The sequence below is a fragment of the Leiobunum rupestre genome, chromosome 8, assembly GCF_980474605.1.
Source record: "Leiobunum rupestre chromosome 8, qqLeiRupe1.1.hap1, whole genome shotgun sequence".
NCBI lineage: Eukaryota > Metazoa > Arthropoda > Arachnida > Opiliones > Sclerosomatidae > Leiobunum > Leiobunum rupestre.
Window position 1 is genome coordinate 20,260,434 of NC_143391.1, and position 14,513 is coordinate 20,274,946.

A 14,513-nucleotide genomic window follows, 5' to 3' on the forward strand; every position below is an offset into this window, starting at 1 on the left:
CACATGCTTACTTTTAGAAAAACATTTGGTGATTTTCTTTAATACATGATTATTATTATCCCAATTATGTTTATAGACATTGTTAAGGGGTTAAGTGTGCGCAAGAAATAATATGAGTGTATAATATACTTTGAATGTCCATCGTTGCTACGAGTGCATCTGGAGAAACCGGAGTGGCTTAAACCATGTTGAAAGTAAGCCGTGACGCCACAAAATTATTAAAGCTATGGGAGCGTAGCAGTAAACCCATAAGTATGACGCTGTTAATTTTCATACCGAACCTTTTCACTTACGTTCTCGCGCAGCTTTGACTTGGATTTGCAACTGAACTGACTAGTACATTATCGTACTTTTTAGTAATATATTTTAGACACTTTTCTGCGCAGAACTAAACCTTGATTGCACAATAACTCTCAAAAATAGTTCGGTTAGTGTTTTCTAATTATAATAATATATAAGGGTGATCCTTAATTATATATACATATATTTAAGGCAAAGTTGACTAGTTAATTTTATGCTTTCATACTTTTGGTTATTATGTTACGTATGATAAAACCAAATACTACTCACTTTTGGTTATTTTATGACAGAAGTATCCATTTAGGGCGTGTAAATGAAACACGCCGGTTCATAACAGTTTTGAAGCTATTTTCTTGATAATCCCTGGAATTATCAGAATCCTTGTTTCTTGCAATGATTAATTTGCGCCCCAAAATGGAGTACTATACACAGCATCACTTCCTACATTTTTTATGAAATTGTATTGGCAGATGACGTATTTCGCCCTCTTAGCTATTTTTCTTTTAAGAGTAATTTTGAAAAATCTGCAAATAACATGAGCAGTATGATTACTTCTAATATTGTTGAAGCGAAACTTCCTTATAGCTGACTCAAATGGTGAAATGTTTGTTACCGTTGTAGGCATAGTTAATTTTAATCAAATTTTGATTATAACAAGTTGTACAACAGCCCAAATTTTAAATTTACATCTGTGGTCTGTGACATTTGTGGATAAAATTTATGGGAACCTCCAGCCTTGTGAAAAACCACTAGGTATGTGAAATATATGCATAAATTTGATAAAATTTTATGTATATCATGCACACTGATTAACATACTAAATTTGTAATATCAGTCACATCATATGAAAATAGGTTTCTTAAATGATATTTGTTTGCCTTAGTATTGGATCATTAGAATAGTGGTTTTCAACCTTTTTTTTTAATTTTGGGAATTATATAATATATCGCGGGGGTTAGTGGGAATATTTATATATTTCCTATATCTATGGTGTGCAAAGCCTCCAGCGTTTGGAAAACTAATTTTTTAAATTCAAAACGCCTGAGATTTAAAATTAGGATTTTTTTATTTATAATAATAATATTTATAATTATTTACAAACCAAACTGCAAAATGATCAATTTTTTATCTAAATAACACAATTATAGGCTAGATTATAAATGTATTTGTATTTTTAATCTTTATATGTTTTTTAAATGTTTCCACTATCTCCCAGGTTGAAAACCACTGCATTAGAGAAACCTAGTTGTCCAAACGTTTGATAATGCATGCTGTAAGCCATTTACAATTCTCTATTAGCTTGAAACATATGTACCTTCACAGGCATCATTGATTTTTCAAAATTTGTTGAGATAAATCATTGTGGGAGATAATTATCATTTACTTAAATTTGAAAGCTATAACAGACTAAAATATGGTTTATAAACAACTTCATATACATAGGAAATACACAAACTTTTCCATGGCAATTTTTGAGCAGTGATACGGTTTGGCAGGAAATTTACACCCATTGAAAAGTGCCTGCAAAGGTACATGTTTCATTTTAATGGCCAAGATGGATAATTCTCTCATAAGAGATATTATATACTTCTGGAATAAAGAGGGCTCCAGCAAATTACCAGAAAAATGGTTTTTTAAATTTCGTATGGGATTTTGACATTTCAGAGCACAATTTTCATGTTGATATCTGATTATTAAGACTGATTTCCACATTTTGGAACTGATTTTTGCCCAGATTTCAGGATATTTAAGTTGATTTCAAGATTTCTAAAATCATTTTTCTCTAGAGTGTATGGGATTTTTACAAATATCGGACCCCTTGTGTTTTTATACAACCCAATTAATTGTCTGCCCCTTTTTTAAGTAAACACTACAAACTGCTATTAAGCTTACTCTACTATAAATTTAATATTATTATGTACATTTAGGAAAAAATTAAATTAAGATTTTTAAATTAAATTGTCTATATTAAAATTAGATATAATATCAGCTAGGTTTTTCCCAAAACAAAATTGTAAAATATAAAATTCATTTCATTCTCATAAATATAGTAATTAGTTTTTGAAAATGTTATTTATATTAACTTTGATTTTATGTTTATATTTTTAAATGTTTCAATCTCTTTTTTTTTTGGTTTTGGGCAGGAATGAGACGTATTAAGTTAGCAGACACTTCCAATCAAATTGACCGCTAGATGTGCCAGTGTGGGTTAGAGGAGCAAAAGGCGGCTTCACTAGTTGCCACTTTCCTTCTAATGACTCTTCTACTGTTACAACTCCGCAATATGAAGCTTTATGAGTGAATCGAACTAAGTCATTTGCAGACCGTGGCTCCTTTCCTGTCAGCTGTCGGCTCAGCGTATCCAGAGACGCTGCATGGGCTAAGAGTAATACTGACGCTGCACGTTGATCACCTACAATTTAAAAGTTAAGTTAAAAACCAAAAAAGGCTAGAAAATTTAAGATTTTCACCTCCTTTACTAGTATTATTCAATATTGTCTGCACCACGTAATAACTTCTGACATAGTAATTTTCACTAGTTTCATTAATTTTTTTCAAATCCTCAAGAGTAACTATCGGTTTGTAGTCTAGCGCAATATTATAGCCCAAGGTTTTTAGTTCTTTGGTTGTTAAAAACACTGGTTTTGATTCTTGATACCAAGCCAACCACTCAAATAGACCTGGCTCGATATGAATTGGCAGATGAGAAAGCCCGGCAGCTACATAGTTGAAAAATGTATTAAAATAAATAACAATCATTTTGAAAGAACTTGCCTTTCAATATATTTGTTACAGTTTGAACACAACGGAATGAGGGAGAACAATACACATGACCGATTGAAACATTGGCTTCTTTCATGGCTTCTCCTAAAATAATTTTTTCCACGTCATTTTAAAATAAATGTTAATAGGTTTTTTTCTATAAAATTACCCGTTAGAGTTGCTTGATATAACCCTATTCTAGTTAGTGGCGAATCTTGAGCGTAGTCTTGATATCCTCCTTTTCTAGGTGGTACAGCGTGTGGCATATTTAAATCTTTTTTACAATATTTACCTTAAAAATGAATTAAATAAATTATAAAGAAATACACATTTATACGATTTAAAAAATCACCATCACTATCGATACACATGCCAACCCAATTCCCAAAAGTAAAATCCATTCTTTCTGCATGCCTCGCAATAAATAGTCGTCTTAGTGAAGGTTCAGATTCATTTGACTATTTTGATAAATGAAATAATGATAATAATAGTAGCTTTTAACAATAACAGTGGTAAAAAATTACTATTCAATATTTGTACCTGTTTAGAAACAACAGGTTCTTCCATTGAATTTGAAATTTGACTTTGAGGAGAGACAGACCGTTTTTGATCTTTTTTATCACCAGTAGAAAGCAACTTAGACGAGATATCGGAAGCGCATTGTTGAAAATAACTCAAAGGTAACCGTCTACCGGATAGACTAGGCTCTTCCAAATCCTCAAAAGAGATGTTGCCAGTTAAGGAAACTGCCCTGAAAAAGAATAACTAAAAATCATCAGAAATTTATTAAATTATTAAGTTAAACAAGCACTAACTTATGGAGAGTCCAGGCGTCAGATTCGGCCACTTTCTCAACAAACTCTTTCGGAAATAAACCAGTGCAACCAGTAAGCCACGATGTACCTTCCGCCCATCCGTCCATGGGGGAAACGTTACTTGCACCTTCTTTATTTGTAGTTTGACCTTCTACATTTGCATAAATAAAATCACCCACTATTAATTCTACTTCATCCGGTTCCTGTTGAGGTACGTAAGGATGAGTTACGCGAAAAACCTATAGAGAAAAATAAACTTAAAAAAGGAAATAATAAAACTTTTTAATTAACTAACCTCATTTCCTTTTATAATGGAGTCCCGCGAAAATAGCTTCAATTCCCACGTTGCTGTGGCATTTACGTCAATTTCTTTAGAGAGTTTCTCAAGCTCCACATAATGCTCATTTGGAAACTGATACGATAAAGTGATGTGCAAGGCCTTAAGATATGGCTCCACTTGAATACCTAAAGTAATAAAAAAATGAAAACATTTTCTTGCCCGTTAAGACAAAATATTTTCTAAAAACCAAGAATATTAAAAAACAAGCCATAAAGGAAGGTAAAGATAGGAATGACACGAGAAGGTTAGAGCGATGGAGATGATAGGGAAGATGACAGAGATGAAAAAGGATTTTTTTGGGGAGGTTAGAAATGGACTCTTACGCTTGCGAGAAATTCCTTTAGTCAAGGAAGAATAAGAGGAAGAACACCACGGAAAGCAAGTGCCAAGCACATCCAGAGCTCCCATTTCAGAAACAACTGGAAATAGCCACGCACAAAGTAATTTGAAAGAAATATATATTTTAAAATATAGAGAACCTCCAAAGACAACGCGGAAGGAAAAAGTGTTTAAGGTTTATTAGAGTATTTTTCAAGTAGTACTCACTATACTCAGAGACCTCCCTCATAAATTGAACAGCCAGTCTCTTCAAGGAATCATTATGCTCTTCCGCCACAAATAATCCAAGGAATGTCGGAGAGGTGTAGTGATCTAATTGAATCCTATCTGGAATTTCACTTCTTAGCTTTTCTACAACGTGTTGTAACGCATTTACAAGGTGAGGAATGCTGTCATCAGGGGCCTTCAAAGCCAACAAAAAATATCTCAATTCTATACTGGTACAAAAGCAAACACTGAACTTCTAATAAATATGTAGAATTACTTATAGAACCTGAAAAAATGAACAGAGAGTGATATGAGGCAAATAATTATGAGCTCCGTTTCTTCCGCATTGCTTTAGTGAAGTGTCAAAAAACGTTTGTAGTTGATCTAGTAGTGGTCCAGATGGGCACAAATATAGAATATATTCCCTAGGTGTATTATCATCTAGTGTCGGGTCATTAACGTGAGCTAAGAGCCTGAATTTTTAATATTTTCTGCTTATTTATATCAAATTTCCAATCAGTTCACATATTTATATTTACCAATCAGCAGCAATTTGGACGCTTCTACCACCAGTCGCTGCTAAGGCTTTTTCACTAAATAAGCAAAATGCAGATTATTTTTTGAAATATAATAGTACCTAAAACGTTTACGCAGATATTTACGCTCTATGCTTTGGAATGCCCATTTGTAGGAGGATTTGTAATGGAGTGCTATTGGAGAGTTGACGAGCCGCTTTGGTGTAACTAACATTCTTGCGGGGAATGTTTGGCGACGCCATGCACTACGAAACAAAAAAAAAATCAAAATATAGACAGTGGCTGATGTTTGAATTATTGATACAAGGTGGTTGGCTACAGCTATTACAAGACAAGTCCACAAAACTACTAAACTGGGCCTTGGTACACCAATATTTTAATAGAACGGATTTGGAATTTCAATACATTTAATTATATCAAAACTTACCTTAGAGTCCTGAAAACATTTGGGGGACGGGGTGCTTCTCCTAAAATTTTCCTGCTTACTCATTTACTTTCATTAACTCAGAAGTTCTAAACATTCACGCAGCCTTGCCAACTTCACGAGCAGCAAAAACGAAAGAATCCATGTTGCAAATGTAACAAGCTGGGCAAGTCGTATCTTCATTAATACATCCATGGTCAGTAACCCTTTCAAGGCTTAGAGGATTATAAACTGATATCACACGATTGTTAGAGATATCTCCGGTTTGGCGTGCCATATATAAGTAGACCAAGTTGTTACTTGTTGTATTTTTTTTATTAATAAAAATTACAAACTACGAATTTAATTGTTACACTAAAGAAACTTCAAGAAAGGAAATTCTTTCATATTACTGAGACAAGCATTCAATCGTAAATCCAAATCTTTGTCATCAGCAACATTGACAGTTGAAATAGAAACAGTTAAACACTCTAACAAATAATATGTTGTGTCAAATATAGAAGGATCTAAGTCTTCGTCAAAATGCAACTTAGAGTAATATTTGTTCAAGTAATCCAAAAATAGACGCGATACCGCTGGTCTGAGTAATTCGCAGTACCCAAACAATGATATCTTACTGCTTAAATACCTCTTCGTCTAATAATAAATTAATTAATACGTAATCAATTAAAATCACAAATATACAAAGGTTCATACTTTAACATTCGACTCCTTGACATAAGCGTCCAGCAAATATTCGAGAAACTGTAGGCATTTCCGCAAGATCATCTCTCTGATAAAAGAATCCAAAACATTTGCGTCGCATAATGAAATTACGGACTTGAGAGCTGCCGCAGTTTGTTGATTTTCTTCATTAGTAACGTCTTCATTTATTTTGAAGGATTTGAATAATTTTAGAATTGATTCATTCAAACTATTTAACAAATAGCCTTCATCTATGAAATGGAATAATGATATCCCATTTTGATGTAACTGGTTTATAGAGAGGAGGGAGCAAATCTTCGATACAAACGCTGCATTGTGAATAATTGCAACTGAATTATATTCGGGTACCAAATGGTCTAATTTTTGTACATTCGATGAAGTTTGCGTTTCATCTAAATAATAGCCGTAAACATTAGTTTCAGAAAAATTAAATTATAAATACTAAGATATTTACCGAAATTCTGAATCGTAGCAAGAACTTTGTTCTGGCGCAAAATAAGATTTTCATTTTGAATATTTTTAAGTTCATTTAGAGCCAACGAATAGTTTTGATGAACTTTTCTAATCAATAATTTCGTGAATTCCTCGGCATTAACATTACTTGGCTTTAATTTAATTATATCTACTGCCAAAGAAATTTTACTACGTAAAATAACTGCTTCAATTAAATTTATACTTCTATTTTCCATTGTGAATTATAAATTAATACTAGGCCTAACGGTAGATTTTTGCGTTTAATAGCTTCGAATTTCCCTCAAATTTCAGCTTACCAAAAAAAGTGACCTGATAGTGACATCTATCGTTATTTTAGTTCGAGGTTTCATGATTCATCATCTGAATTTGTGCTTAGCGCCTGGTGCTCGTGTTCAATCGAATCTAATAACTTAGTAACTTAGTTATTGTAATTAAGTATATATATTAAAATCACAAAAATGGAAACAGCTGACCAGGAAAGGTTTGATGGCATGCTCTTAGCAATGGCCCAACAACATGAAGGCGGTGTGAAGGAGGTAAAGAAGTCAAACGTCAAAACCATAAGCCTTGGTTTTTGTTTCGTTGTTACGCTGGTGTAATGGAATTTATTTTAGTTTTTAGACACATTTTTTGGGTTTTTGGCTCGTAAAACGGATTTTTACATGGGAGGAGGAGACAATGCGGCCAAAAAATTAGTCGATAATATATTTGAGAAGTACAATAAAATAGCAGTGGCAGAGCATGTAAAGAAAGTTGAAGAAAAAGAAGCTGCTGAAAGGAGAAGAAAAGAAAAGCTACAGAAAAAAGTCGAAGCAGAAAAGGCAAACTCTATAGATGAAACACCAAAAATTACAGAATTAACTGATGAAGAAGCTGAAAAACTTAAAAAAGAATTAGAAGTATACAAAAATCTAAAAATTTTGTTTACGATTAAAATGCAGCTAAAACAAGTTAATAATTTTAGAATAAAGAAAATCAAGGTACTAATGTAACTGAAACGCAAGAGGAAAAAGTAAAAACTAAATATTTATTATTTTTACATTTTATTTATTGTGTTAGAAACTTAAATGAAACTTCATTGTAGAAAGAAAATGAAGAAGAGGAAGATGAGGCTGATAAAAACAAATTGAAACCCAACTCGGGCAATGGGGCTGATTTACCCGACTACAAATGGACCCAAACTTTATCTGAAGTTGACATCAAAATTCCTTTGAAAGTCAATTTTAAACCAAAGAGCAGAGACATAGTTGTAGATATTAAAAAGAAGGTGAATCATTTCATTTTGTAATTCTAAAATTTCATTATTAATCAACGATTTCCATAGTCTTTAAAAGTTGGTTTGAAAGGCCACCCACCTATCATTGACGGAGAACTCTATAACAATATTAAAATTGAGGACAGCCTTTGGGTGATGGAAGATTCGAAAACCATCTCCATTACTTTAGAAAAAGTTAATATTCCAATAACATTTTTAAATTGAAAGATAAAATAAACTAACGTTTTTTTAATTCTCAGATCAATAAAATGGAATGGTGGAGCAGAATCGTAATTTCTGATCCTGAAATTAATACGAAAAAAGTCAATCCAGAATCATCCAAACTCTCAGATTTGGACACTGAAACCCGAGGAATGGTTGAGAAGATGATGTACGATCAGAGACAAAAAGAAATGGGCTTACCAACTTCGGAAGAGCAAAAGAAACAGGACATGCTTAAAAAGTGAGGTTTTACCACAATTATTATTTATATTTGTAAACTTTTTGTTATTTAAAATTATTTTAGGTTTATGGAACAACATCCAGAGATGGACTTTTCCAAGTGTAAATTCAACTAGTAAAGCAGCTGCGTCATATCACAACAGTGTTTGTACATTAATTTCATCACACTAATGATGTTAATATTTTTTCATTTTGTAAAATTAAATAAAATTGCAATTAGCCTTTTCAGTGAACAGAGAGTCACATAATGGTTGGTCTTTCAAGACAAGTTGAGAAATGGTATGCTGAAAAGCTAAATTATCTAGAAAATAGTATTTGGTACAAAAATTAAATTAAATAAACACGAAAGAGTGATATACCGGTTAAGCTTACAAAGGAAATATGAATTTACCCTACACACTAAAATAATGCAGGCATTTGGATCTTTTGGTGCACGGAAGATTTTAACTTTATGGGGTCAATCAGTGCCTCCTATATCTATTTATATCAGAAACGCTTTGCACTCCATGTTTATATTTGAAATATTTTGCTGCAAATCTCTTCAACCATTTCCATCTCATATTCATCCTTTAGAAAATTTCTTTCCCTCTAAATTATGAAAACTCACTTCCCCTCATGACATCTTCACAAGATAGGGGGAACAAAATATAAATCTCTGAATTTTGGAATTGATCTTTTGAAACAGAAACATTACTATTTAATTATTGTTTAAAAAAATTATATTCCCATACCATTTCCATCTAAATATTGGAATTAATTCCACAATTTCCATTTCCGTCCATTCCAAGTCCATTTCGCATTACTGCCATTACCTGAGGAAATTAATTTAGACCATTTTTATAAAGCTAAATGAAATTATGTTTTACATAAATCAGTTCTTTGAACTGAAAAAATATCCCATTTTGAAGGCCCCCTGGTAAAATTGATCTTCCCACCAATTTCATACTACTTTATTTATCCCTAGTAATAAAGACGAAAATTTGTCCAAACTTCAGAAAAATTGAAACCAAGCTGAATTTTTGTTTATACCTTTATTCAGTTTTAATATATTATATGTCAAAAGTCCCTATCAATTGGTTGTACGAGTAATTTTCGTGCCTTAATAATCCAACCTCCAAAAGTTGAATAACTCTGGTAGGGCATGAATTTTTACGAACCTAGATAGAACCTCTAGTGTTACTCATATGGCTTACGGACATATTCCCTCAAATTGTTGTGGGACATAATCGCTTAAACATATGCTTTGGAAAAATAATCGTTAATAATAACCATAAGTCTATTATATTGTTCCATAAGTTTTGTACTTTGGGGAATATTTTACTGAGAGCTAGTAACGGATTGACGTCATCAAGAAGAAAATCTCCCCCTAGCGAGGCGCTGTCAAAGGCTACGTGGGACGCGGAGGCAAAACGGCGACGAAGCCGGTAATGCAGTCTGTCTTATGAATAACTCTCAGTTAAACATTTGTTTTTGAAGAACAGGAAATGTCACACTTATGTAACAATATTATACACTTATGTAATAACTTAATAGTAACGTAAAATTTACTATTTTGGTGCCTCTTTGCTAATTCCCCAAAACTAGAAAAATATGGTGATTCGTCATTTCTATGCTCCGTTTAATTAGTAGGTAGGATTTGGGGGTCTATTTAAAAATGATAAGGTAGATAAGCCGCAATGGCAATCCTTCCCTAACCATCAGGTGCCGCCACTAAATATTTTTTAACCCAAAAGTTAAAATAACTTAAATTCCAGAGACTATGGGACTTAATAGCGACACCGTATGCGGTATGCCATGTTGCAAATGGTTATTTAGTTCTCGTTCGTTAGATCTGGAAATATAAAAAAATTGCACCTAATACATTAGCTTGTCTCCCATACGATCGAATTCCCATTCGACCGAATCCTACAGTTTTGGAGGATTTTAAGTAAATGTTTACACATAACTTTTATTAATTTATTAGTTTAAATGGCACCCCGCCAACTTTGTGCAATTTTCAAATATAATAATAATATAGTAATAATAATTTATTTGGCTTTTTAGTGAAAATTGGGTCTTACCGAGAGGGTTCAACGCGTGACATTAGGGGATGTCGTTTCCTCCTGGTGCCCCGTTAATAGTGGTGTTCCTCAGGGTTCGGTGTTAGGACCTACATTGTTCGTCATATATATCAATGATCTCCCGTTAGCTATTCGGGAATCTTTTATTATAGGCTGTTTGCTGATGACTCCAAACTTGGGCGCGAAATCAAAGTATCCCACGATTGTCTATTGTTGCAAAGTGACTTAAACGCTTTGGACTCCTGGGCCTCAAAAAATGGGATGAGTTTTAACCCTGATAAATCCACGGTCCTCCATTGTGGTCCTAACATTCCCCTTTTCCAGTACCGGTTGGGTAGTCGGGTCATCAAAGCCAGCGAAATTGTTCGTTACCTTGGCGTCATGTTGGATGGAAAAATGTTGGGCACCACTCACAGTTGGATGGCTTCTGCCCGCGGCTTAGGTTTGTTTTAAAACGTTCATTTTCCTATTTCTCTATCAAGTCCTTTAAGGTGTTATATCAATCTTATGTCCTACCACATCTCGATTATTGCTCGAGTATTCGGTCCCCTCACCTGGTAAAGGATATTAAGAGGCTTGAGAGAGTGCAACGTAAGGTCACCAAGATAGTCTCTGGCCTTCATTCTCTGTCTTACCCTGAACGTCTTGCGCGCCTTGGTCTTTTGTCCCTTTCGAATAGGCGTCTGAGAAATGATTTGGTTGAGGTCTTCAAACTAATTTATGAGTTGTATGACGTCCCAGCCACCTCCTTCTTTACCATTCGCTGGACGGGTAGGAAAGCTCCTACGATGTGTAGTAAACTCATGGAATGCTCTCCCTTCCCTAATTAAGATTAAATCGTCTAGTTCTGCCTTTAAGAGTCGGCTTGACAAGTTTTACGGGTGGTAAATATCTTTCTTGTATATAGTTGTATAAAACGAAAAAAAAATTATATTTTACTCTTCCTAACTGTACCTTTTGCCATATCCATCGCCATTCCTTTGTCATTGCTGTTATTTCATTCTTATTTTTGTGTAATTTTCATGGTATTTTAAATTATCTGCATTCCCTACTAAAGCAGGGCGCAATAAGTGTACACTTTCTTTTCCTGTTTAATAAACTTTATTATAATTGGCTAAGTTGCGAGGCGATTTTTATGCCGTAGCACCGAAAACATTACACTTTATATTTCCGGAGCAAAGAAAATTCAGTAAAAAAATTTAGATTAACAACAATGCAGTAAACAAAAGAAAACAAGTTGGCAAGCCAAAATATACCTCTCCTCGGAAGAATTGTCCCTAGTGGTATTAATTTCTCGAGACGACCGCAATTCAGAGTTATTTACTTAAAACGTAATCCCGGTTCAATCCCGCCCAGTATAAAATATTAATTTTAACTAAAATAATTGAGACGAAACCACGGAGTTTAATTTATTTATAATAATATAAACAAGTTCACCAAAATAAAAAAATCGCCGTACTTCAATATTTTGCCTGTGATGTGTTTTGTTTTCAGGGAAGTCAGTAGCTCGGCGGTAAAACATCTGCTCAGTAACTCGACAACCTGGAATCTTCGTCATGATCGTAATTTACAATTATATTATTAATTCATAAATTAGTTATAAAATTAAAAATTTAATATAAATTTAGTTCATAAATATTTAAAAAATTAAATCAACACTATTTCATTCGTAAAAAAAACCAGATTAGGCCTTCATACATTCATTCAAAAAAAAATTCAAGACTTTATTACCTATTATGCTTACGATGAGTGTCTTATTTTCAGTGAAACTAAGCAGCTATCGGTGGTTCTGTGGTAGAGCGCTTGACTGCCAAGCCGAATGGCCTGGGTTCGAAACCTGGGTGGCGCGTTTGTTTTTAATCAATAGAGAAAACGCTAAATTAGAATTTCTTCGATGCAATAATTTAAATTTCAATTAAATACGCTTCCGATAAAGCTGAAGGTCTAAGTTTAAATTAAGTGTAACAAGCGTCGGCGGTTCTTTGGTAGAACGTCCACCTGTCAAGCAGGAGGTCTCGGGTTCAAGTCCCGCCCGATGCGATCGCAAATTGATACTAAGACGAATACCGTAAACAATTGGTGGAAACCCTGCCATTGGAAGTTGAGAGGTTGCCATAACACTCAGCACTCGGTCCGTCCCAAAAGTCAATAAGAAGGAGTTGGAGAATACGCACCCATAACAAACGTAGCGACGGTGGGTGTTAACGAAAAAAAAATCAACGCAATCGCAAATTTATCCGTTAACGCTTACCGTCACACGGTGGTTTTGCCAACCTTTAAACTGCTAAAACGGTTGTTCGACTGCGTACGCAGTGATTACCCTTTGCCCCGAAAATGCGAACGCGTTCGCAGGCCACACACACACACACACACACACACACACACACATACACACATACACACACATCCACCCAGTGGCGGCGCCAGGATATTACTCTGGGTAGGCTACTTATTTCTTTAATTTGGGGGCCTCCCTTTACATACACTAACTAAACAAAACTGTGACAAAACCGGTTTATTTTTAATAATTTACAAAAGAAATGTACATGACTGTTTAAATGTACTCGGAAGTTATTTTTTTTTAGTCGATGAGCATAACAATGCACATATCGGCAAGGAAGGATTTTAGTTTGAGGTACTTTCATCAATTTGGTTTTTAATTTTAATTTTTCTTAAACATTCATTAGAAAATACAATTATATTAAAAAGTAACCCCCGCTTTTCGAGAATAATTGATAATTTACGTTATATTTCCAATTTCAAAATTTCGAAATTTTGGTCATATTAATACATTTTAATATATCGAAGGGTACACCACGGTAGTATTATTACTTTTGGACGTTCATCAAAATTTTTATTGTATTTCAATGTATGTGGTATTTCGCGTTTTGAGCACTTGGAGCACCTGATTTTTGGCTCTCCGGCTAAAGAAAAGTGTAGTATCTGCTATGTAGCAAAACACATTTTAAACCGAATACACTTTATCACATCCACGTTAGCTCATATTCGGGTAGGGAAATTAGCTCTCATTCCGGTAGGTTTTAGTTCGATATTGGGTAGGATAAGTAGCTTTCATATATGTTATACTATAATTCGGGTAGGTTGTAGCTCATTTGCGGGCAGGTTTTAGCTCATTTTCGGGGAGGTTGTGGCATACCTTCCAATGGGCTTAGCTTACGAGATAAGCTTTGTTTTCGGACACAAAGTTATGGTCACCTCCAAGTGGTGTTTCTCGGGTAATGCGAAGTACCATACAGACAATATATTTGTACCTAACCGAATAGGGCTTAAAAATAACCCAATGGGCTTAAAACTAACCGCATAAGCCTTAAAATAATTAAAATGTCTGCCACAAAAATATACGCCTTTTCCAAAATATTGCTGTTTAAATTTAGTACCTGCCACGAAAAATACCCCTTTTCCAAAATATTGCTAGTTAATTTTAATGCCTGACACAGTAAAATACGCCTTTTCCAAAATATTGCTAGTTAATTTTAATGCCTGACATAAAAAATACGCCTTTTCAAAAATATTGTTAGTTAATTTTAATGCCTGCAACAAAAATGGCAGCTTTTTGAAACCTAGTGCATGGCCCTAAAATTACCCATACTGCCACATCTAAACTATATACTTAGTTTGCACCTACTCTACCTACTCTGTTTGCACCTACTCTGTTTGCATTTACTCTGTTTACATCAATATTTTAATTTAAGTTTCTATCGCTCCCCAAATTTTCCCCAGGGCCCGTAGGTGGTAGAATAAAAATTTAGAAAAAAATGTCCAAAAGTAGTAATACTACCGTCGTGTACCCTACGATATATCAAAATGTATTC

The 14,513-nt window shown here is 34.0% G+C and overlaps 3 protein-coding genes across 4 annotated transcripts; 1 reads left to right on the forward strand and 2 right to left on the reverse strand.

The window, feature by feature from the left end:
* Nucleotides 1-1,578: 1,578 nt before the first annotated feature.
* Epp (Ecdysteroid phosphate phosphatase) lies at nucleotides 1,579-5,900 on the reverse strand. 2 transcript variants are annotated; one of them, XM_090156172.1, is made up of 14 exons: nucleotides 5,728-5,900; nucleotides 5,427-5,545; nucleotides 5,304-5,357; nucleotides 5,051-5,237; nucleotides 4,765-4,960; nucleotides 4,542-4,637; nucleotides 4,174-4,343; nucleotides 3,879-4,117; nucleotides 3,604-3,814; nucleotides 3,416-3,521; nucleotides 3,233-3,355; nucleotides 3,076-3,168; nucleotides 2,772-3,020; nucleotides 1,579-2,713 (listed from the first exon to the last, which is right to left on the reverse strand). In XM_090156172.1, the coding sequence occupies exons 1-14, from the start codon at nucleotides 5,788-5,790 to the stop codon at nucleotides 2,457-2,459; spliced, it is 2,163 nt and encodes a 720-aa protein (XP_090012298.1). In that variant the 5' UTR covers nucleotides 5,791-5,900; the 3' UTR covers nucleotides 1,579-2,456. The 2 variants fall into 2 exon arrangements, with proteins under 2 accessions (XP_090012298.1, XP_090012299.1); XM_090156173.1 differs by lacking the exon at nucleotides 4,542-4,637 and having other exon boundaries at nucleotides 5,728-5,899.
* Nucleotides 5,901-6,078: 178 nt separating this feature from the next.
* On the reverse strand, nucleotides 6,079-7,132 carry LOC149932686 (uncharacterized). Its single transcript, XM_090156839.1, has 3 exons — nucleotides 6,884-7,132; nucleotides 6,421-6,821; nucleotides 6,079-6,360 (listed from the first exon to the last, which is right to left on the reverse strand). The coding sequence occupies exons 1-3, from the start codon at nucleotides 7,116-7,118 to the stop codon at nucleotides 6,079-6,081; spliced, it is 918 nt and encodes a 305-aa protein (XP_090012965.1). The 5' UTR covers nucleotides 7,119-7,132.
* Nucleotides 7,133-7,259: 127 nt separating this feature from the next.
* Nucleotides 7,260-8,853, forward strand: LOC149932687 (nuclear migration protein nudC-like). The gene is made up of 7 exons (XM_090155250.1): nucleotides 7,260-7,439; nucleotides 7,518-7,802; nucleotides 7,868-7,915; nucleotides 7,988-8,170; nucleotides 8,228-8,353; nucleotides 8,419-8,621; nucleotides 8,685-8,853. Exons 1-7 carry the CDS (start codon nucleotides 7,362-7,364, stop codon nucleotides 8,734-8,736), a joined length of 975 nt encoding a protein of 324 aa, XP_090011376.1. The 5' UTR covers nucleotides 7,260-7,361; the 3' UTR covers nucleotides 8,737-8,853.
* The last annotated feature ends 5,660 nt before the right edge of the window (nucleotides 8,854-14,513 follow it).

Excerpts from the sequence above, each read along its gene's own strand:
- Epp (XM_090156172.1), bottom strand. The coding sequence starts at position 5,790 with ATGAGTAAGCAGGAAAATTTTAGGAGAAGCACCCCGTCCCCCAAATGT. Across the intron at positions 3,356-3,415 it reads CATGTGTATCGATAGTGATG|GTAAATATTGTAAAAAAGAT; the intron begins GTGATTTTTTAA and ends TTCATTTTTAAG. Across the intron at positions 3,021-3,075 it reads TGTAACAAATATATTGAAAG|CTGCCGGGCTTTCTCATCTG; the intron begins GCAAGTTCTTTC and ends TCAACTATGTAG.
- LOC149932686 (XM_090156839.1), bottom strand. The coding sequence starts at position 7,118 with ATGGAAAATAGAAGTATAAATTTAATTGAAGCAGTTATTTTACGTAGT. Across the intron at positions 6,822-6,883 it reads TGCTACGATTCAGAATTTCG|ATGAAACGCAAACTTCATCG; the intron begins GTAAATATCTTA and ends GCTATTATTTAG. Across the intron at positions 6,361-6,420 it reads TCAAGGAGTCGAATGTTAAA|ACGAAGAGGTATTTAAGCAG; the intron begins GTATGAACCTTT and ends ATTTATTATTAG.
- LOC149932687 (XM_090155250.1), top strand. The coding sequence starts at position 7,362 with ATGGAAACAGCTGACCAGGAAAGGTTTGATGGCATGCTCTTAGCAATG. Across the intron at positions 7,440-7,517 it reads ATGAAGGCGGTGTGAAGGAG|TTTTTAGACACATTTTTTGG; the intron begins GTAAAGAAGTCA and ends AATTTATTTTAG. Across the intron at positions 8,354-8,418 it reads TCTCCATTACTTTAGAAAAA|ATCAATAAAATGGAATGGTG; the intron begins GTTAATATTCCA and ends TTTAATTCTCAG.